General features: G+C 45.9%; 1 protein-coding gene across 1 annotated transcript; it reads left to right on the forward strand.

Moving 5' to 3' along the window:
• The first annotated feature begins 617 nt into the window (after positions 1 to 617).
• Positions 618 to 21,834, forward strand: LOC106594165 (vimentin A2). The gene is made up of 9 exons (XM_045714363.1): positions 618 to 1,271; positions 1,731 to 1,791; positions 11,045 to 11,140; positions 12,591 to 12,755; positions 16,406 to 16,531; positions 16,784 to 17,004; positions 19,355 to 19,398; positions 19,597 to 19,682; positions 20,901 to 21,834. The coding sequence occupies exons 1-9, from the start codon at positions 724 to 726 to the stop codon at positions 20,949 to 20,951; spliced, it is 1,398 nt and encodes a 465-aa protein (XP_045570319.1). The 5' UTR covers positions 618 to 723; the 3' UTR covers positions 20,952 to 21,834.
• The last annotated feature ends 2,323 nt before the right edge of the window (positions 21,835 to 24,157 follow it).

Below are 24,157 nucleotides of genomic sequence, written 5' to 3' on the forward strand. Positions count from 1 at the left end.
ATGATAATAATGATAATAATAAAGGTTAATAATTATAATAATATAATAATGATAATAACAATAATAATAATAACAATGATAATAATAATGGTAATAATTATAATAATATAATAATAATAATAATAATAACAATAATAATATAATAATAATAACAATAATAATAATAGTAATAATGATAATAATAATGGTAATAATTATAATAATATAATAATAATAATAATAATAATATAATAATAATAATGGTAATAATTAGGCGGTCCTATTTCACACCGCCAGGGTCTAATATTATCAACAGCAACCCTGGAGCAATCAGGGTTATGTGCCTTGCTCAAGGATACACTGGCAGCTCGGTAACTGGCCCAACTCTCTAACCCCGAGGTTACCTGCCATTGCCCCTTGACGTTTCCGTAATGGATCAAATGATGAAGGTATAATAGAAACGAAGCTTGTCCTATGGGAAAAGTGAAGTCTAGTTATTCATGTCTCTGTGCACCAACTGTCTTATCAGCCTTTTGATAGGATGTCCGAACTGTCACTCAAACTCCCTGTTGTCACTCAAACTCATTAGCATAAAGACCGGGGTATAAATACGGTCCCAGTGACATCCCTCCCATGTCCGCTGAACCATAGCTGTGACTAGAGAGACAGAACAGAACAGAACCGGACAGGAACCAGACCCAGAGGAACTAAAAGTTAGTAACCTAATTAGCTCCACATCTCAGGATGACAGCAGCCCGTGGTCCTCAGTCCTCCTATAAGAAGTATTTTGGCGGGGAAAGGAACATGAGCCACCCTTCCTACTCCTCCAGCCGCCAGCTGTACTCCAACCCGGTGGCGGTGCGCTCCTCTCGGGTCTCTTTCGGTCTGTCCTCCGCCGCCCCGGGGGTCTACGCAACCAGGACCCAGCGGCTCCGCAGCAGCGCCCCGATGCCCCGGCTGTCCTCCGAGACCCTGAACTTCTCTCTGTCCGACGCCGTGAACTCCGAGTTCAAGACTAACCGGACCAACGAGAAGGCTCAGATGCAGTCGCTCAACGACCGCTTCGCGAGCTATATCGAGAAGGTCCGGTTCCTCGAGCAGCAGAATAAGATCCTGCAGGCAGAGCTCGAGCAGCTACGAGGGAAGGGCACGTCCCGATCCCGCATCGGGGACCTGTACGAGGACGAGATGCGCGAGCTGCGGCGACAGGTGGACCAGCTGACGAACGAGAAGGCGCGAGTGGAGGTGCACCGAGACAATCTGTCTGATGATGTAGACCGGCTCAGAGAGAAGTAAGACAATCAGTTACATGTTTACCGAATAGTTTACCGAAAAGTTATGCAGAAATTCATCACCATGATATATCCTACACGATGAAACGTTTTATTCAATGATGGCACTACAAGACACGTATTCCAATATAGTCCATGTTTACCCTGGTAGTTGTTGAGTAATGGGTCACCTAGAGTCAACATTATTTAATAAGGGGTCTAGGTGTGGTTCATTACGCTAGTAATGACTTTATTTTCAATAATGCATTCATTGCGTGCTCCTCATTCGATTCTCAGACAAGCACATAGTGAGTTAGTGAGACCAACGTCTGAATGAGTAGTGGTTGTTGAAATGCCCGTTTATTGGGGTCTGATTTTACACACTTTTGATGCACTTTTAAAAGTGTTCTTGGATGTGTTGAAAGGACTCTCTAACACAAGATATTATGCTCAGTAACAGTATGGTGTTGTGCTTTCCAGACTGCAGGAAGAGATGATGCAGCGTGAGGAATCGGAGAGCACCATGCAGAGCTTCAGAGGGGTAGGAAACAGATTCATACTACAGCACATCTTAGTTAAAGGGGAAGTTCACCCAGTTTTAACATGTGGCCTTATTTTCACTGTTTCTGTGCTTGTCGTTTTAAATATTTTGTTTCATTACAGAGAGTCATCACTTGTCATTGACTACAATATGCATTATGAAAATGTTTATAAAAACATGTTCTAAAACGCTCCGAATATATATATAATATATTACATCAGAAACTCATTCTGGATACTGTCTCTGCACTCAATGTTAGATTTTAGTTTTACACTGTTCCATAAATCCCTGTTTGAGCAATGCTGTTCACAACAACAAACAAAGATGCAAATACAGATTAATGGGGTAGTTTTTGTTTCTGTGAGTGTAGAGACCTGAATGAGATTCTGATGTAATATGAGTTGGTTTGGAGCGTTTTATGAATCAAATCAAAATCACATTTTATTGGTCACATATTTAGCAGTTGTTGTGGGCGTAGTGAAATGCTTGTGTTCTTAGCTCCAACAGCTCCAACAGTGCAGTAGTAACATGCTTAATAAATAATTATTTTTCTTTCATGGGCAGAGAGAAAAATGTGCGGTTTTATAGGTCATCCTCATGCTATTTTACACATTACACATACCATTGCCATGAGGCTGAGAGATAACTATGCTGTTTTAGAGATCAGGAATTTTTGAAAGACGGGATATTATTTTGTCTTAATAATACAACATGTTAAATAATATAAATAATCTATACTTTGGTCCATCAAAATATCAGCAATCGCACCATGTAAATGCAGTCAAATGACCAATTCTCCCTCTAGTGGCATCACGTGTGGAATGTAATTGTAACCACTCTATTGAAAGCTGAGACTCTCATGAACGTGGTGTTCTGCGTTTTGCCCTAGGATGCCTCACAAGACTAAAGATGGGGGCCGGTGCCAGTTTAATAATGAATGGAAGTATTTATGGAGATAGTTTAGTGCCTAAAACAAGGAGATAAATACATGTAAATAGAAATAGTTCCCTAATCTTACTTATTTCTCAGATAGAGGACAGACACTTCAGAACACACTTCCTTTTGATTTATTGTTTGGACTATCTGTTGTTCCATGTAGTGAACCTGTTATTAATTGCGTTTCTATTGGCTAGTGGCTAATAGAGGTAATGCCAAATTCAATGTTTCATCCAATAATTCATTCTGGAGCCCTAGACAGGGCTTAGACAGGGTTTAGACGGGGCTTAGACAGGGCTTAGACGGGGCTTAGACGGGGCTTAGACAGGGTTTAGACAGGGATTAGACGAGGTTTAGACGGGGCTTAGACGGGGCTTAGACGGGGTTTAGACGGGGCTTAGACGGGGCTTAGACAGGGTTTAGACAGGGTTTAGACAGGGTTTAGACGGGGTTTAGACTGGGCTTAGACGGGGTTTAGACGGGGTTTAGACGGGGCTTAGACAGGGTTTAGACTGGGCTTAGACAGGGCTTAGACTCTAGAGGATTTTAATATTTTTCATAATTCATAAACAAAATCCTTTTTTTTTTTTATGCGGAAAATCCAGTGTTTCTATGTCAAGCGGTTATGTTATATTCCAGTCTTCTGTGACGTATATGAAGTGTAATATCGGGATGCAAACTAAACATTTTATACATTTCATCTCTATATCTGAGATGGTACAGGTGTCTTCTATCTTTAAGCCCATAACTAGCTGCGTGATGTGTATACATTTGTTTCCAAGTAGATGTGTTTAAGAATAACCAAGATTCACTCGGTGTGATCCGGATTTATCCCACTGCAGTAAACGGCTATTAAAAGGACATGATGGGTTAAATTATGACATCAGATTATTTAAATATGTCATACAAATCTGCAAACTTATTTTTGTTTTCAATTCGAATCAAATTTTATTTGTCACATGCGCCGAATACAACAGGTGTAGTAGACCTCACAGTGAAATGTTTACTTACGAGCCCCTAACCAACAGTGCAGTTAAAAAAAATACAGATAAGAAATAAGAGATAAAAGAATAAGAGTAACAAGTAATTAAAGAGGAGCATTAAAAAATAACAGTATATACAGGGGGTACCGGTACAGAGTCAATGTGGAGGCTATATACAGGGGGTACCGGTACAGAGTCAATGTGGAGGCTATATACAGGGGGTACCGGTACAGAGTCAATGTGGAGACTATATACAGGGGGTACCGGTACAGAGTCAATGTGGAGGCTATATACAGGGGGTACCGGTACAGAGTCAATGTGGAGGCTATATACAGGGGGTACCGGTACAGAGTCAATGTGGAGGCTATATACAGGGGGGTACCGGTACAGAGTCAATGTGGAGGCTATATACAGGGGGTACCGGTACAGAGTCAATGTGGAGGCTATATACAGGGGGTACCGGTACAGAGTCAATGTGGAGGCTATATACAGGGGGTACCGGTACAGAGTCAATGTGGAGGCTATATACAGGGGGTACCGGTACAGAGTCAATGTGGAGGCTATATACAGGGGGTACCGGTACAGAGTCAATGTGGAGGCTATATACAGGGGGTACCGGTACAGAGTCAATGTGGAGGCTATATACAGGGGGTACCGGTACAGAGTCAATGTGGAGGCTATATACAGGGGGTACCGGTACAGAGTCAATGTGGAGGCTATATACAGGGGGTACCGGTACAGAGTCAATGTGGAGGCTATATACAGGGGTTACCGGTACAGAGTCAATGTGGAGGCTATATACAGGGGGTACCGGTACAGAGTCAATGTGGAGGCTATATACAGGGGGTACCGGTACAGAGTCAATGTGGAGGCTATATACAGGGGGTACCGGTACAGAGTCAATGTGGAGGCTATATACAGGGGGTACCGGTACAGAGTCAATGTGGAGGCTATATACAGGGGGTACCGGTACAGAGTCAATGTGGAGGCTATATACAGGGGGTACCGGTACAGAGTCAATGTGGAGGCTATATACAGGGGGTACCGGTACAGAGTCAATGTGGAGGCTATATACAGGGGGTACCGGTACAGAGTCAATGTGGAGGCTATATACAGGGTGTACCGGTACAGAGTCAATGTGGAGGCTATATACAGGGGGTACCAGTACAGAGTCAATGTGGAGGCTATATACAGGGGGTACCGGTACAGAGTCAATGTGGAGGCTATATACAGGGTGTACCGGTACAGAGTCAATGTGGAGGCTATATACAGGGTGTACCGGTACAGAGTCAATGTGGAGGCTATATACAGGGGGTACCGGTACAGAGTCAATGTGGAGGCTATATACAGGGTGTTACGGTACAGAGTCAATGTGGAGGCTATATACAGGGGGTACCAGTACAGAGTCAATGTGGAGGCTATATACAGGGGGTACCGGTACAGAGTCAATGTGGAGGCTATATACAGGGTGTACCGGTACAGAGTCAATGTGGAGGCTATATACAGGGGGTACCGGTACAGAGTCAATGTGGAGGCTATATACAGGGGGTACCGGTACAGAGTCAATGTGGAGGCTATATACAGGGGGTACCGGTACAGAGTCAATGTGGAGGCTATATACAGGGTGTTACGGTACAGAGTCAATGTGGAGGCTATATACAGGGGGTACCAGTACAGAGTCAATGTGGAGGCTATATACAGGGGGTACCGGTACAGAGTCAATGTGGAGGCTATATACAGGGTGTTACGGTACAGAGTCAATGTGGAGGCTATATACAGGGGGTACCGGTACAGAGTCAATGTGGAGGCTATATACAGGGGGTACCGGTACAGAGTCAATGTGGAGGCTATATACAGGGGGTACCGGTACAGAGTCAATGTGGAGGCTATATACAGGGTGTTACGGTACAGAGTCAATGTGGAGGCTATATACAGGGGGTACCAGTACAGAGTCAATGAGGAGGCTATATACAGGGTGTTACGGTACAGAGTCAATGTGGAGGCTATATACAGGGGGTACCGGTACAGAGTCAATGTGGAGGCTATATACAGGGGGGTACCGGTACAGAGTCAATGTGGAGGCTATATACAGGGTGTTACGGTACAGAGTCAATGTGGAGGCTATATACAGGGGGTACCAGTACAGAGTCAATGTGGAGGCTATATACAGGGGGTACCGGTACAGAGTCAATGTGGAGGCTATATACAGGGGGTACCGGTACAGAGTCAATGTGGAGGCTATATACAGGGGGTACCGGTACAGAGTCAATGTGGAGGCTATATACAGGGGGTACCGGTACAGAGTCAATGTGGAGGCTATATACAGGGGGTACCAGTACAGAGTCAATGTGGAGGCTATATACAGGGGGTACCAGTACAGAGTCAATGTGGAGGCTATATACAGGGGGTACCGGTACAGAGTCAATGTGGAGGCTATATACAGGGGGTACCGGTACAGAGTCAATGTGGAGGCTATATACAGGGGGTACCAGTACAGAGTCAATGTGGAGGCTATATACAGGGGGTACCGGTACAGAGTCAATGTGGAGGCTATATACAGGGGGTACCAGTACAGAGTCAATGTGGAGGCTATATACAGGGGGTACTGGTACAGAGTCAATGTGGAGGCTATATACAGGGGGTACCGGTACAGAGTCAATGTGGAGGCTATATACAGGGGGTACCGGTACAGAGTCAATGTGGAGGCTATATACAGGGGGTACCGGTACAGAGTCAATGTGGAGGCTATATACAGGGTGTTACGATACAGAGTCAATGTGGAGGCTATATACAGGGGGTACCGGTACAGAGTCAATGTGGAGGCTATATACAGGGGGCACCGGTACAGAGTCAATGTGGAGGCTATATACAGGGGGTACCGGTACAGAGTCAATGTGGAGGCTATATACAGGGGGTACCGGTACAGAGTCAATGTGGAGGCTATATACAGGGGGTACCGGTACAGAGTCAATGTGGAGGCTATATACAGGGGGTACCGGTACAGAGTCAATGTGGAGGCTATATACAGGGGGTACCGGTACAGAGTCAATGTGGAGGCTATATACAGGGGGTACCGGTACAGAGTCAATGTGGAGGCTATATACAGGGGGTACCAGTACAGAGTCAATGTGGAGGCTATATACAGGGGGTACCGGTACAGAGTCAATGTGGAGGCTATATACCGGGGGTACCGGTACAGAGTCAATGTGGAGGCTATATACAGGGGGTACCGGTACAGAGTCAATGTGGAGGCTATATACAGGGGGTACCGGTACAGAGTCAATGTGGAGGCTATATACAAGGGGTACCAGTACAGAGTCAATGTGGAGGCTATATACAGGGGGTACCAGTACAGAGTCAATGTGGAGGCTATATACAGGGGGTACCGGTACAGAGTCAATGTGGAGGCTATATACAGGGGGTACCAGTACAGAGTCAATGTGGAGGCTATATACAGGGGGTACCGGTACAGAGTCAATGTGGAGGCTATATACAGGGGGTACCGGTACAGAGTCAATGTGGAGGCTATATACAGGGGGTACCGGTACAGAGTCAATGTGGAGGCTATATACAGGGGGTACCGGTACAGAGTCAATGTGGAGGCTATATACAGGGGGTACCAGTACAGAGTCAATGTGGAGGCTATATACAGGGGGTACCGGTACAGAGTCAATGTGGAGGCTATATACAGGGGGTACCGGTACAGAGTCAATGTGGAGGCTATATACAGGGGGCACCGGTACAGAGTCAATGTGGAGGCTATATACAGGGGGTACCGGTACAGAGTCAATGTGGAGGCTATATACAGGGGGTACCGGTACAGAGTCAATGTGGAGGCTATATACAGGGGGGGTGCCGGTACAGAGTCAATGTGGAGGCTATATACAGGGGGTACCGGTACAGAGTCAATGTGGAGGCTATATACAGGGGGTACCGGTACAGAGTCAATGTGGAGGCTATATACAGGGGGTACCGGTACAGAGTCAATGTGGAGGCTATATACAGGGGGCACCGGTACAGAGTCAATGTGGAGGCTATATACAGGGGGTACCGGTACAGAGTCAATGTGGAGGCTATATACAGGGGGGTACCAGTACAGAGTCAATGTGGAGGCTATATACAGGGGGTACCGGTACAGAGTCAATGTGGAGGCTATATACAGGGGGTACCAGTACAGAGTCAATGTGGAGGCTATATACAGGGGGTACCGGTACAGAGACAATGTGGAGGCTATATACAGGGTATTACGGTACAGAGTCAATGTGGAGGCTATATACAGGGGGTACCGGTACAGAGTCAATGTGGAGGCTATATACAGGGGGTACCGGTACAGAGTCAATGTGGAGGCTATATACAGGGGGTACCGGTACAGAGTCAATGTGGAGGCTATATACAGGGGGTACCGGTTAGTTGAGGTAGTATGTACATGTAGGTTGAGTTAATTAAAGTGACTATGCATAGATGACAACAGAGAGTAGCAGTGGTGTGGAGAGGGGGGGGGGGCAATGCAAATAGTCTGGGTAGCCATTTAACTAGATGTTCAGGAGTCTTATGGCTTGGGGGTAGAAGCTGTTTAGAAGCCTCTTGGACCTAGACTTGGCGCTCCGGTACCGCTTGCCGTGCGGTAGCAGAGAGAACAGTCTATGACTAGGGTGGCTGGAGTCTTAGACAATTTTCATGGCCTTCCTCTGACACCGCCTGGTATAGAGGTCCTGGATGTCAGGAAGCTTGTCCCCGGTGATGTACTGGGCCGTTCGCGCTACCCTCTGTAGTGCCTTGTGGTCGGAGCCGGAACAGTTGCCGTACCAGGCAGTGATGCAACCAGTCAGAATGCTCTCGATGGTGCATCTGTAAAACTTTTTGAGGATCTGAGGACCCATGCCAAATCTTTTCAGTCTCCTGAGGGGGAATAGGTTTTGTCGTGCCCTCTTCACGACTGTCTTGGTGTGCTTGGACCATGTTTGTTTGTTGGTGATGTGGACACCAAGGAACTTGAAGCTCTCAACCTGCTCCACTACAGCCCCGTCAATGAGAATGGGGGCGTGCTCAGTCCTCTTTTCCCTGTAGTCCACAATCATCTCCTTTGTCTTGATCACGTTGAGGGAGAGGTTGTTGTCCTGGCACTACACGGCCAGGTCTCTGACCTCCTCCCTATAGGCTGTCTCATCGTTGTCGGTGATCAGGCCTACCACCGTTGTGTCATCTGCAAATGTAATGATGGTGTTGGAGTCGTGCCGGGCCGTGCAGTCATGAGCGAACAGGGAGTACAGGAGGGGACTGATTTATAACACTATTGGATGCTCCAGGGCTAATTTCATTAACGTTTGCATTTTGACATGTTTTGCTAGATTTAGAACATCAATCAACATTTATAATGCAAACATTATCCCTTAGGTCCAGCACAGCAAATACTGCCATTGTTTAAGCAGAACAGTGATTGTAATATATTTTTTCAGAATACTGACCAGAGAAACGATCTTAAGAACAATCTTAACCATCAGTGACGGAGTTGACAAGAACGTAATTGTTCTTCCTCATTCAGCTGGTATAGACAGTAGCATTGCAGTTTCTCCTCAGGTGCTTTATGACTCCAAATTAAATGTTAATGTTCTATTTTAATCTATCAGGCAGGTGACGGTTCATGGTTGTAACCATGGTGATTCCAATTTTGTTTGTTTAAATCTGTCATCAGTAGAGAACGTTCCAGACCATGAATGGTCTTGTTGCACTAGATGTAATGAGGACATAAGGGGGTCCTTATAGTATAGGTGGCCTTGCTCATTCCTGATTAATTTAGGATTTTAGACAAATCTGACGGTTGATCAAATCTCCGGACACATCTTTTAGGAATCAACATTTGAACAAAATGTTATTTAAAGTCAGAGGGCTATTGCAAGAAACTACATACGATCATTAATATCCATTATTGGCCGTTTTTTATTTTATTTTTTACAAACTATTTGGGAGAGTTTGAAATTGGGATCCTTTGCTCCGGGCATTTCCAGACATAGAAATGAGTAATATTGAAAGTATTTAGAAAATTCCCCAAAACAAATCTTTTCTCTTATAAAATTTGCCTGAATGTACATTTTAAGTTCAAATAATGCATCAAAATCCATAAAAATAAATGTTTCTGCCGGACAAGGATTATCCCGACATTCCAGATTCCCTGAGCTAACTTCCTGCCAGTCTACACATTTTACCAATGGGCTGAGAGAAAACTTTCACGCTGTTTTAAAAGCTAATTCACTGTCATTCTAAACATTTTGTTCATATGCTATCTGGGGGACCCGATCTCCGGGTGGACCCCACAAGCCAGGTCCTGCTCTGTCAGCCATCCATCCATCCATCCATCCAGACCTGCTGTAGAGATGGCTGGCTGCTGCAGAGCTTCTGATCCATACCACCCATATATTTATCATGGGGGTCTACCACGGCAGACCTGGCTCAGGCCCTCAGCCTGCTGTAGAGATGGCTGGCTGCTGCAGCATATATTTATCATGGGGGTCTACCACGGCAGACCTGGCTTAGGCCCTCAGCCTGCTGTAGAGATGGCTGGCTGCTGCAGAGCTTCTGATCCATACCACCCATATATTTATCATGGGGGTCTACCACGGCAGACCTGGCTCAGGCCCTCAGCCTGCTGTAGAGATGGCTGGCTCTAGGTGACTGGCTGTTGGCTTCTGTAGGAGACTCTGTCAGTACGGCTGGCTGACCAGGCCTCTATTTTGGCAGCAGTGGGAGAAGTCTTTTGGCTGCTGTTGGAGACTCTGTCAGTACGGCTGGCTGACCAGGCCTCTATTTTGGCAGCAGTGGGAGAAGTCTTTTGGCTGCTTTAGGAGACAGATGGAGCAGAGGGGAGGATAGCAGGGCAATGGAGTTCTGTCTGGTGGAGGGAGGGAGGGAGGGAGGGAGGGAGGGAGGGAGGGAGGGAGGGAGGGAGGGAGGGAGGGAGGGAGGGAGGGAGGGAGGGAGGGAGGGTGGGATGGATGGAGGGATGGATGGAGGGAAGGGGGGGAGGGAGGGAGGGAGGGAGGGAGGGAGGGAGGGAGGGAGGGAGGGTGGGTGGGAGGGATGGATGGAGGGAGGGAGGGAGGGATGGATGGAGGGAGGGATGGAGGGTGGGATGGAGGGAGGGAGGGAGGGATGGGTGGGGGACCAGCCAGGGTTATCAGAGCGAAACACAATGTGACCCGTCTGGCTCTGGTAGTCTCTCGGTAAGTTACAGAAAGAGAGGCGAGAGAGAAATAATTAGTTTCATGAGGACATTTCTGTCTTGACCTATGAAGAAAATGTGTGTGTGTGGTTATCCCTGTTCGTCATGTTGTATTCAGGATGTGGACAACGCAGCTCTGTCTCGTCTGGACCTGGAGAGGAAGGTGGAATCGCTTCAGGAGGAGATCAACTTCATGAAGAAACTACACGATGAGGTCAGAACACACACACACACACACACACACACACACACACACACACACACACACACACACACACACACACACACACACACACACACACACACACACACACACACACACACACACACACACACACACACACACACACACACACACGGATGTAAACACACACACACACACACACACACACACACACACACACACACACACACACACACACACACACACACACACACACACACACACACACACACACACACACACACACACACACGGATGTAAACACACACACACACACACACACACGGATGTAAACACACACACACACACAACAACACGGATGTAAACACACACACACACACACACGGATGTAAACACACACACACACACACACACGGATGTAAACACACACACACACACACGGATGTAAACACACACACACACACACACACACACGGATGTAAACACACACACACACACACACAACACGGATGTAAACACACACACACACACACACACACACGGATGTAAACACACACACACACACACGGATGTAAACACCCACACACACAACAACACGGATGTAAACACCCACACACTATCTCTCACACACCCTCCCCCTTCTTTGACCCCTGACCCCAGAGGGATGGTGTGAAATAGGCTTTAAGAAATGACGTCTTTATTTTATGACTTATCGTTAATAATCTTTATTTTATGACTTATCGTTAATGCCGTCTTTGGTGTCCTCATCAATGCTCAAGCACCTTTTCCTATCGATTAAATAAATGTTATTATGTCATTACAAAAGTTTTACAATTCCAGAAGTTTCAAACGCATTCTGTCATTACTATATAATGTGGTAGGTATTTTAATATTACCATTTTTTTTTTACACACATTTAATTCGTCAAATATTTCATTAGTCGTCTTCCTCAAATAAAGGGGACGATGACGCAACCTTTCCAAGAAGGAGGGAATCTGATTTCATTGGTCCTCAACTCGCGGCTCAGTCATTTCATTCAGGTTAAGTGAGGTTAGCTGTGAGTTAGCCTGCCCTGGAGCAGGTTCGTTCTGAAGGATTTGTTGCCATGGAAATGTACCTGGCTTAAAGCTGGGCCTCATTCGTGTGACTGGCTAATCCCGAGATGAACTCAGAGTTAACAGAAGTTACCTCGCTAACTCTTCAAACCTAATTCATAGGATCTCTCTGACCCCTGTTTGTAGGAGCTGCAGTCTCAGGTGCTGACCCCTCTCTAACCTCTGACCCCTGTCTGTAGGAGCTGTTGGAGCTGCAGTCTCAGGTGCTGACCCCTCTCTAACCTCTGACCCCTGTCTGTAGGAGCTGTTGGAGCTGCAGTCTCAGGTGCTGACCCCTCTCTAACCTCTGACCCCTGTCTGTAGGAGCTGTTGGAGCTGCAGTCTCAGGTGCTGACCCCTCTCTAACCTCTGACCCCTGTCTGTAGGAGCTGTTGGAGCTGCAGTCTCAGGTGCAGGTGTCGCAGCAGGTGCAGATGGACATTGATGTGGTGAAGCCAGACCTGACTGGCGCTCTCAGGGACGTCCGCTCTCAGTACGAGAACCTGGCCTCCAAGAACATGCAGGAGTCAGACGATTGGTACAAGTCTAAGGTAGGCTGTTCCCTACACCCTACACCCTATACCCTATACCCTATACCCTATACCCTACACCATATACCCTACACCCTACACCCTACACCCTACACCCTATACCCTACACCCTATACCCTACACCATATACCCTACACCCTATACCCTACACCCTATACCCTACACCCTACACCCTACACCCTATACCCTACACCCTACACCCTACACCCTATACCCTACACCCTACACCCTATACCCTACACCCTACACCCTACACCCTACACCCTATACCCTACACCCTACACCCTACACCCTACACCCTACACCATACACCCTACAGCCTACACCATACACCCTACACCCTATACCCTACACCCTACACCCTATACCCTATACTCTACAGCCTACACCCTATACCCTATACCCTGCAGGAATCTGTAGACTGGTACAAGTCTAAGGTAGTCTGCACTTTATACCCTATTGTCACGTCCTGACCCTTGTAAGAGGTCATTTTCTATAGTAGAGTGGTGGGCGTGACAAGGGGTGTTTTGTGTTTTTCTATGTTTTCTATTTCTATGTTTTAAGTTCTAGTTTTTCTATTTCTATGTTGTTGTTTTTTGGGTTGATCTCCAATTGGAGGCAGCTGGTCCTCGTTACCTCTGATTGGAGATCATATTTAAGTAGGGTTTTTTCTTCCTGGGTTTTGTGGGTGATTAAATTTTGAGTACGTAGTGTTTGTTTCTCTCTGCGTCACGGTTTGTTTTGTTTTTACAAGTATTTTGGTGTCTTGCAAACGTTTCAAGGAATAAATAAATATGTGGAACTACAACCATTCTGCGCGTTGGTCCGATCCTTTGAACAGCCGTGACACCTTTACCCTATACCCTATACCCTACAGCAGTAGTCCCCTAACCCTAGACCCTATATCCTACAGCAGTAGTCCCCTAACCCATTTTAACCCATTTCATGTGTCGGAATGTAGGTGCACTTGATTCAGCAGCCCTAGTGCTGGGAAGACAAAGTGTTTCCATTTTGAATCATTTCATGTGTCTGGATGTAGAACTCCGACCTACCCGGCAGGCCCAGAGAGCCAATCAAGTGCATCTATAGGCCTATCGCTGGCCAATCAGATCAGATCACGGGTCTGCAATTTCCCACTCTCCATAGACTGAAAAAGAAGCCTTGAACACACACCAAAATTCATACTGAGAGATTTCAAAACGTTTACAACTATGACTTGAGAGAGACTCAACGAATGCAGCAAAGAGCTGCTGTTTATATGAGTGAGTTCATGTTTAATTTGTTACTCAGCACTGTCAACACTTTGTATTATTCAACACTTCTATAAGCCAGACAATGTACGTTCTCCCTACTACTGGCGGCTTGTCTGTCTTTACATCGAGGACTTTAACTGGACATCGGAGTAACAACATGAATTGGTGCATGAAATAATGCAGAGTGACTTGAGTTTAGCCGTTAGCTGGGAGACTGTCCCCTTTTCTCAGCGGAGGGACGGTGAGTTGGGCGAGATAGCTGTTCTCTCCCTCCCCTCAGACTGACCAGATGCAGGCCATCTGTCCAGTAATTCCTACGCTCACTAAGCTGTGCCTCACAAGTCATTTAACAAATTAGCTATTATCAGTGTGATCATATACCTACAATTTTAAAATATAATTTCAAAATAGTCTGAGAAGAACAACATTGGCAGGGCAATTCAAGCGTGGCCAGTATGCGGTGATAATGTATTGAGTCTACTGCACAAACCCCACTGCTACAGTACTGTTTTTAATTGGTTTATGTTGCATAGGTTTAGGTTTGTTTAAAAAAGTCATGTTTAAAAACTGTCTACACCCTACTGTCTACACCCTACACCCTGCAGGAGTTACTGTCTACACCCTACACCCTGCAGGAGTTACTGTCTACACCCTACACCCTGCAGGAGTTACTGTCTACACCCTACACCCTGCAGGAGTTACTGTCTACACCCTACACCCTGCAGGAGTTACTGTCTACACCCTACACCCTGCAGGAGTTACTGTCTACACCCTACTGTCTACACCCTACACCCTGCAGGAGTTACTGTCTACACCCTACACCCTGCAGTAGTTACTGTCTACACCCTACTGTCTACACCCTGCAGGAGTTACTGTCTGCACCCTACTGTCTACACCCTGCAGGAGTTACTGTCTACACCCTACACCCTGCAGTAGTTATTGTCTACACCCTACACCCTGCAGGAGATACTGTCTACACCCTACACCCTGCAGGAGTTACTGTCTGCACCCTACTGTCTACACCCTGCAGGAGTTACTGTCTATACCCTACACCCTGCAGGAGTTACTGTCTACACCCTACACCCTGCAGTAGTTACTGTCTGCACCCTACACCCTGCAGGAGTTACTGTCTATACCCTACACCCTGCAGTAGTTATTGTCTACACCCTACACCCTGCAGGAGATACTGTCTACACCCTACACCCTGCAGGAGTTACTGTCTGCACCCTACTGTCTACACCCTGCAGGAGTTACTGTCTATACCCTACACCCTGCAGGAGTTACTGTCTACACCCTACACCCTGCAGGAGTTACTGTCTGCACCCTACACCCTGCAGGAGTTACTGTCTACACCCTACACCCTGCAGGAGTTACTGTCTACACCCTACACCCTGCAGGAGTTACTGTCTGCACCCACCACCCTGCAGGAGTTACTGTCTACACCCTACACCCTGCAGGAGTTACTGTCTACACCCTACACCCTGCAGGAGTTACTGTCTGCACCCACCACCCTGCAGGAGTTACTGTCTACACCCTACACCCTGCAGGAGTTACTGTCTGCACCCTACTGTCTACACCCTGCAGGAGTTACTGTCTACACCCTACACCCTGCAGGAGTTACTGTCTACACCCTACACCCTGCAGTAGTTACTGTCTACACCCTACACCCTGCAGGAGTTACTGTCTACACCCTACACCCTGCAGGAGTTACTGTCTACACCCTACACCCTGCAGGAGTTACTGTCTACACCCTACACCCTGCAGGAGTTACTGTTGGGTGGTTATTGTCCTTGATCTTTTGTCCTTCCTGTGACATCGGGTGTTGTAGGTGTCCTGGAGGGCAGGTAGTTCGCCCCCGGTGATGCGTTGGGCAGACCGCACCACCCTCTGGAGAGCCCTGCGGTTGTGGGCGGTGCAGTTGCCGTACCAGGCGGTTATACAGCCTGACAGGATGCTCTCAATTGTGCATCTGTTCAAAGTTTGAGGGTTTTAGGTGCCAAGACAAATTTCTTCAGCCTCCTGAGGTTGAAGAGGCGCTGTTGCTCCTTCTTCACCACGCTGTCTGTGTGGGTGGACCATTTCAGATCGTCAGTGATGTGTATGCCGAGAAACTTTAAGCTTTTGTCCTTCTCCACTGCGGCCCTGTCGATGTGGATGGGGACTTCCTCCCTCTACTGTCTCCTGAAGTCTTTCTCCTGTACAGTGTTAAGATATGCCTATTCATAGTCTCAGGTCTATCTCTCCTGTACAGTGTTAAGATATGCCTATTGACAGTCTCAGGTCCATCTCTCCTGTACAGTGTTAAGATATGCCTATTGACAGTCTCAGGTCTATCTCTCCTGTACAGTGTTACGATATGCCTATTGACAGTCTCAGGTCTATCTCTCCTGTCTGCAGTTTGCTGACCTGACTGACTCTGCAGCCCGTAACAACGAGTCTCTACGGATTGCTAAGCAAGAGGTTAATGACTACAGACGCCAGGTGCAGGCACTCACCTGTGAGATCGATGCCCTGAAGGGAAGCGTGAGTACAACACCTGTCACACTAAGCGGAATCTGTCTAGTGAGTCAGCATTTTCTGTTTGAGTGATGGCACTCGCTTGCTCTCCCTCTACCTGCTCGTTCTCCTCCCCCTCCCTCCCTCTCTCTCTCTCTCTCTCCCCCTCTGTCTATCCCCTCTCTCTCCCCCTCTGTCTATCCCTTCTCCTCTCTCTCTCTCCCTCTCCCCCTGTGTCTATCCCCTCTCCTCTCTCTCTCTCCCCTCTCCTCCTCTCAGAATGAGTCTATGGAGCGCCAGATGAGGGAGATGGAGGAGAACTTCAGTATGGAGTCGTCTGGTTACCAGGACAACATCAGTGGTATGGAGGAGGACATTAGGACCATGAAGGACGAGATGGCCAGACACCTCAGAGAATACCAGGATCTCCTCAATGTCAAGATGGCACTGGACATAGAGATAGCTACCTACAGGAAACTACTGGAGGGAGAAGAGAGCAGGTAAATGGTCCTGGACATAGAGATAGCTACCTACAGGAAACTACAGGAGGGGAGAGGAGAGATAGCTACCTACAGGAAACTACAGGAGGGGAGAGGAGAGATAGCTACCTACAGGAAACTACTGGAGGGGAGAGGAGAGATAGCTACCTACAGGAAACTACAGGAGGGGAGAGGAGAGATAGCTACCTACAGGAAACTACTGGAGGGGAGAGGAGAGATAGCTACCTACAGGAAACTACTGGAGGGGAGAGGAGAGATAGCTACCTACAGGAAACTACTGGAGGGGAGAGGAGAGATAGCTACCTACAGGAAACTACAGGAGGGGAGAGGAGAGATAGCTACCTACAGGAAACTACTGGAGGGGAGAGGAGAGATAGCTACCTACAGGAAACTACTGGAGGGGAGAGGAGAGATAGCTACCTACAGGAAACTACTGGAGGGGAGAGGAGAGATAGCTACCTACAGGAAACTACTGGAGGGGAGAGGAGAGATAGCTACCTACAGGAAACTACTGGAGGGGAGAGGAGAGATAGCTACCTACAGGAAACTACTGGAGGGGAGAGGAGAGATAGCTACCTACAGGAAACTACTGGAGGGGAGAGGAGAGATAGCTACCTACAGGAAACTACTGGAGGGGAGAGGAGAGATAGCTACCTACAGGAAACTACTGGAGGGGAGAGGAGAGATAGCTACCTACAGGAAACTACTGGAGGGGAGAGGAGAGATAGCTACCTACAGGAAACTACTGGAGGGGAGAGGAGAGCAGGTGACGTTGATGGTGATGATGGTGATGATGGTGGTGATGGTGGTGATGGTGATGGTGATGATGGTGATGGTGGTGATGATGGTGATGATGATGATGGTTATGATGGTGATGGTGGTGATGGTGGTGATGGTGGTGATGGTGGTGATGGTGGTGATGGTGGTGATGGTGGTGATGGTGATGGTGGTGATGGTGGTGGTGGTGATGGTGGTGATGGTGGTGATGATGGTGATGGTGGTGATGGTGGTGATGATGATGATGGTTATGATGGTGATTCTTTAGATTTTTTTATTTCACCTTTATTTAACCAGGTGGGTCTAGTTGAGAACAAGTTCTCAATCACAACTGCGACCTGACCAAGATAAAGCAAAGCAGTTCGTCACAAACAACAACACAGAGTTACACATGGAGTAAAACAAACATACAATCAATAATACAGTAGAAAAATCTATATACAGTGTGTTCAAATGAAGTAAGATTAGCGAGGTAAGGCAATAAACAGGCCATGGTGGCGAAATAATTACAATATAGCAATTAAACACTGGAGTGATAGATGTGCAGAAGATGAATGTGCAAGTAGAGATACTGGGGAGTAAAGGGGATGTGGGGATGAGGTAGTTGGATGGGCTGTTTACTGATGGGCTATGTACAGGTGCAGTGATCTGTGAGCTGCTCTGACAGCTGGTGCTCAAAGTTAGTGAGGGAGATATGAGTCTCCAGCTTCAGCAATTTTTGTAGTTCGTTCCAGTCATTGGCAGCAGAGAACTGGAAGGAAAGGCAGCCAAAGAAGGTGTTGGCTTTGGGGGTAACCAGTGAGATATACCTGCTGGAGCGCGTGCTACAGGTGGGTGCTGCTATGGTGACCAGCGAGCTGAGATAAGGGGGGACTTTACCTAGCAGAGACTTATAGATGACCTGGAGCCAGTGGGTTTGGCGATGAATATGAAGCGAAGGCCAGCCAACGAGAGCGTACAGGTCGCAGTGGTGGGTAGTATATGGGGCTTTGGTGACAAAACGGATGGCACTGTGATAGACTGCATCCAATTTGCTGAGTCCAATTTGCTGAGTATGACAAAGTCAAGGATCGGTAGGATAGTCAGTTTTACGAGTGGTGGTGATGGTGGTGGTGATGATGGTGGTGGTGATGATGATGGTGGTGATGATGGTGATGAGGGTGATGATGATGGTGTTGGTGGTGATGATGGTGGTGATGATGATGATGGTGGTGATGATGGTGGTGATGATGATGATGGTGGTGGTGGTGATGATGGTGGTGATCATGGTGGTGGTGATGGTGGTGGTGATGATGCTGGTGGTGGTGGTGATGGTGGTGATTGTGATGGTGATAATGGTGGTGATCATGGTGGTGGTGATGGTGATGGTGATTGTGATGGTGGTGGTGGTGATGGTGATGGTGGTGGTGGTGATGGTGGTGGTGGTGGTGATGGTGGTGATGGTGGTGGTGGTGATTGTGATGGTGGTGATTGTGGTGATGGTGATGATAGTGATGACGATGAAGGACATTGAGATGAGGAAACAAAGAATACTGATTGACTCAAAGGTTCCATGTTCTTCCTCTCATTTCAGAATCACCTCTCCGTTGCCAAACTTCTCCTCCCTAAACCTGAGAGGTGGGTCCTGTTCCGTAGATACTCGCTCACCAACGATTAGAAATCACTTCATAACATGCTGTATCAATAATCAATCATATGCTGTATCATTAATATGCTGTATCATTAATATGCTGTATCAATAATCAATGATATGCTGTATCAATAATCAATAATATGCTGAAAAACTCCTCTCTTCATTGTCATCTGTCGCTATAGAAACCATGATGGATTCCAGACCCACGGTTGAAACCACGATGTCCAAAAAGGTTCTGATCAAGACGATCGAGACCAGAGATGGACAGGTACGGTCAGCTCGTCCATCTTCTGAAAGCTTTTGGTTCTGGCGGCCCGTGACAATCGAAACCCACAACCACCTGAGACACACCGATTCTCTGGGTTGATTGGTCTGTAACTCTGAGCCTCCATTTTAGACACACAGACCGGGGATGGATCAATGGTCCAAACTACATCTCTATCATTATCCATTCAAATGTTCTTGGGAGTTTCTACCCTTGTAAGGATGGCCAAGACTAGGGTGACTAAATCAAATGGAGGCCAGAAAATAGCATTGTGTCAACTAGGCTGGATGCTGTGAGAGAATTAAGGCTATAGAGGCTAAGCTGGATATAGATTTTGAGACAGGACATGTAGTATTTTTCATATTTTATTATACGCTTATCATATAAATTCCTGTAATTTTTCCAAAAGATTTATCCGAAAAACAAGCTTTTCTCTGTGTTACGTCAACGGTGCAGTGAGCGGAACCTTTCACATGTAATTCAGCTGGTGTCGTGTTCATGTACAGTAATGTAGATTTTTACGACACGCACAAATAACTTTACAGATGAACACCACATGTACAATCATCAAAGTCGCTGGTAGAATGTGGCACTCTGTCAACAGAGCTTAAATTTTTTTTTTTTTTAATTACAATTAAATCTGACTTTTTGGATTTAATCATCAAAGCACGTTTCACGCAGAATGGTTGGACACCTTGAACACGCCTACGTAGCCTAACACTCTGGGCTACGTAGCCTAACACTCTGGGTTACGTAGCCTAACACTCTGGGTTACGTAGCCTAACACTCTGGGCTACGTAGCCTAACACTCTGGGCTACGTAGCCTAACACTCTGGGCTACGTAGCCTAACACTCTGGGCTACGTAGCCTAACACTCTGGGCTACGTAGCCTAACACTCTGGGCTACGTAGCCTAACACTCTGGGCTACGTAGCCTAACACTCTGGGCTACGTAGCCTAACACTCTGGGTAGAGGGGTTGGACACCGTGAACAAGGCTACGTAGCCTAACAGTATCCCATTTAGCAGATGCTTTCATCCAAGCCATTAAGAGTCATGCATATAACGGAATGGAACCCAAGACCCTCGGTGTAATGCTCTGACTGAGCCACAGAGTCCAGTTGTGACCAGGTGTTTATCTGTTTCCTCTCTGTCCCTCCCCAACAGGTGATCAATGACTCTGACCAGGTGCTAACTGTTTCCTCTCTGTCCCTCCCCGACAGGTGATCAATGAGTCCATGAATCATGATGACCCCATTGATGTCTTCAACTAGGAACAGGAAACCAGCCTTCTACAACACAGAAAAACATAGATGATATTTTTATCTAGATTCTATTTCTATAACCCACAGCCATAAACAATATATCTGTTTGTTATATATCTGGATTATGTTTCTGGACCTACCTACCCACAGCAAACACCCAGACAGGACTACCTACCCACAGCAAACACCCAGCCAGGGCTACCTACCCACAGCAAACACCCAGCCAGGGCTACCTACCCACAGCAAACACCCAGACAGGGCTACCTACCCACAGAAAACACCCAGACAGGACTACCTACCCACAGCAAACACCCAGACAGGACTACCTACCCACAGCAAACACCCAGACAGGACTACCTACCCACAGCAAACACCCAGCCAGGGCTACCTACCCACAGCAAACACCCAGCCAGGGCTACCTACCCACAGCAAACACCCAGACAGGGCTACCTACCCACAGAAAACACCCAGACAGGACTACCTACCCACAGCAAACACCCAGACAGGACTACCTACCCACAGAAAACACCCAGACAGGACTACCTACCCACAGCAAACACCCAGACAGGACCACCTACCCACAGAAAACACCCAGCCAAGCCTGCTTCAAGTGTCTTGTTACTGTGTGAGCCTGCTAGAATGTTCCACCTGTTGTGGGAATACAGAGACTCTAGAGTAGGCAGAAACATTACATTCGTCGTCACAGTAATATTTTGTAAACTCTGAAAAAAAAACAGTCAATGTTACCAGATACAATATTATTATTTGTCTGAATGAACCAGCTTGCCTGTCCTTCACGGCCTGTTATGCATCTGTCAGTCTAGCGGAAGAGCAACACATTAAACGCTGTCTTCATCTAAAAAAAAAAATAAAAAAAACTGGTAGAAAGACATCCTCGGTCTCAGGGAAGTTATTCGACGTACTAAAATCCTCTTCATTTCCTTTGTGCCATAAGGCCACCATTTGCAGTTCTCTGAAACGTACAGTAACTCTACTGTTGAGCTGACCTAGTTCTTGCTGATTGTTCCCCCTAATGAGAATGGAAATTCTGGACTTCCAGGCAGTTTTCCTGATGAGAGAGTGGAGGGTATTAATTAAAGCAGAATTATAACACCAATGTTGTAACTATTTTTGGGCTCAAACTACTGCGTCCTCTAAATGTATTTTCATATTTTAACATTGTGATTATAATAGAGGAACTAAAACAGGAAATAGATTTAAGAAGTGTGTTGCATGTGATAAACAGGAAATAGATTTAAGAAGTGTGTTGCATGTGATAAACAGGAAATAGATTTAAGAAGAGTGTTGTATGTGATAAACAGGAAATAGATTTAAGAAGAGTGTTGTATGTGATAAACAGGAAATAGATTTAAGAAGAGTGTTGTATGTGATAAACAGGAAATAGATTTAAGAAGAGTGTTGTATGTGATAAACAGGAAATAGATTTAAGAAGAGTGTTGTATGTGATAAACAGGAAATAGATTTAAGAAGTGTGTTGTATGTGATAAACAGGAAATAGATTTAAGAAGAGTGTTGTATGTGATAAACAGGAAATAGATTTAAGAAGAGAGTTGTATGTGATAAACAGGAAATAGATTTAAGAAGAGTGTTGTATGTGATAAACAGGAAATAGATTTAAGAAGAGTGTTGCATGTGATAAACAGGAAATAGATTTAAGAAGAGTGTTGTATGTGATAAACAGGAAATAGATTTAAGAAGAGTGTTGTATGTGATAAACAGGAAATAGATTTAAGAAGTGTGTTGCATGTGATAAACAGGAAATAGATTTAAGAAGAGTGTTGTATGTGATAAACAGGAAATAGATTTAAGAAGAGTGTTGTATGTGATAAACAGGAAATAGATTTAAGAAGAGTGTTGTATGTGATAAACAGGAAATAGATTTAAGAAGAGTGTTGTATGTGATAAACAGGAAATAGATTTAAGAAGAGTGTTGTATGTGATAAACAGGAAATAGATTTAAGAAGAGTGTTGTATGTGATAAACAGGAAATAGATTTAAGAAGAGTGTTGTATGTGATAAACAGGAAATAGATTTAAGAAGAGTGTTGTATGTGATAAACAGGAAATAGATTTAAGAAGAGTGTTGTATGTGATAAACAGGAAATAGATTTAAGAAGAGTGTTGTATGTGATAAACAGGAAATAGATTTAAGAAGAGTGTTGCATGTGATAAACAGGAAATAGATTTAAGAAGAGTGTTGTATGTGATAAACAGGAAATAGATTTAAGAAGAGTGTTGTATGTGATAAACACACAACAACAATGGGACAGTCAGCTCATGATGGTTACTCCTGCTGTCTCCATAACAACACTTATCTGATGATAGTTACCATGTCAGCCAGATATTTAACAGGTCCAGGATCAGCCCTTATAGGTTTTCCTCATCCTGAATACTCGTAGGGTCAGAATGGCACCCTATTCCCTATATAGTACACTACTATAGACCAGGGCCCTATTCCCTATATAGTGGTACTACTATAGACCAGAGCCCTATTCCCTATATAGTGCACTACTATAGACCAGGGCCCTATTCCCTATATAGTGCACTACTATAGACCAGGGCCCTATTCCCTATATAGTACACTACTATAGACCAGGGCCCTATTCCCTATATAGTGCACTACTATAGACCAGAGCCCTATTCCCTATATAGTGCACTACTATAGACCAGAGCCCTATTCCCTATATAGTGCACTACTATAGACCAGGGCCCTATTCCCTATATAGTACACTACTATAGACCAGGGCCCTATTCCCTATATAGTGCACTACTATAGACCAGAGCCCTATTCCCTATATAGTACACTACTATAGACCAGGGCCCTATTCCCTATATAGTGGTACTACTATAGACCAGAGCCCTATTCCCTATATAGTGCACTACTATAGACCAGGGCCCTATTCCCTATATAGTGCACTACTATAGACCAGGTCCCTATTCCCTATATAGTACACTACTATAGACCAGAGCCCTATTCCCTATATAGTGCACTACTATAGACCAGAGCCCTATTCCCTATATAGTGCACTACTATAGACCAGAGCCCTATTCCCTATATAGTACACTACTATAGACCAGGGCCCTATTCCCTATATAGTGGTACTACTATAGACCAGAGCCCTATTCCCTATATAGTGCACTACTATAGACCAGGGCCCTATTCCCTATATAGTGCACTACTATAGACCAGGGCCC

This window comes from Salmo salar, chromosome ssa03 (assembly GCF_905237065.1).
Source record: "Salmo salar chromosome ssa03, Ssal_v3.1, whole genome shotgun sequence".
Classification (NCBI taxonomy): domain Eukaryota; kingdom Metazoa; phylum Chordata; class Actinopteri; order Salmoniformes; family Salmonidae; genus Salmo; species Salmo salar.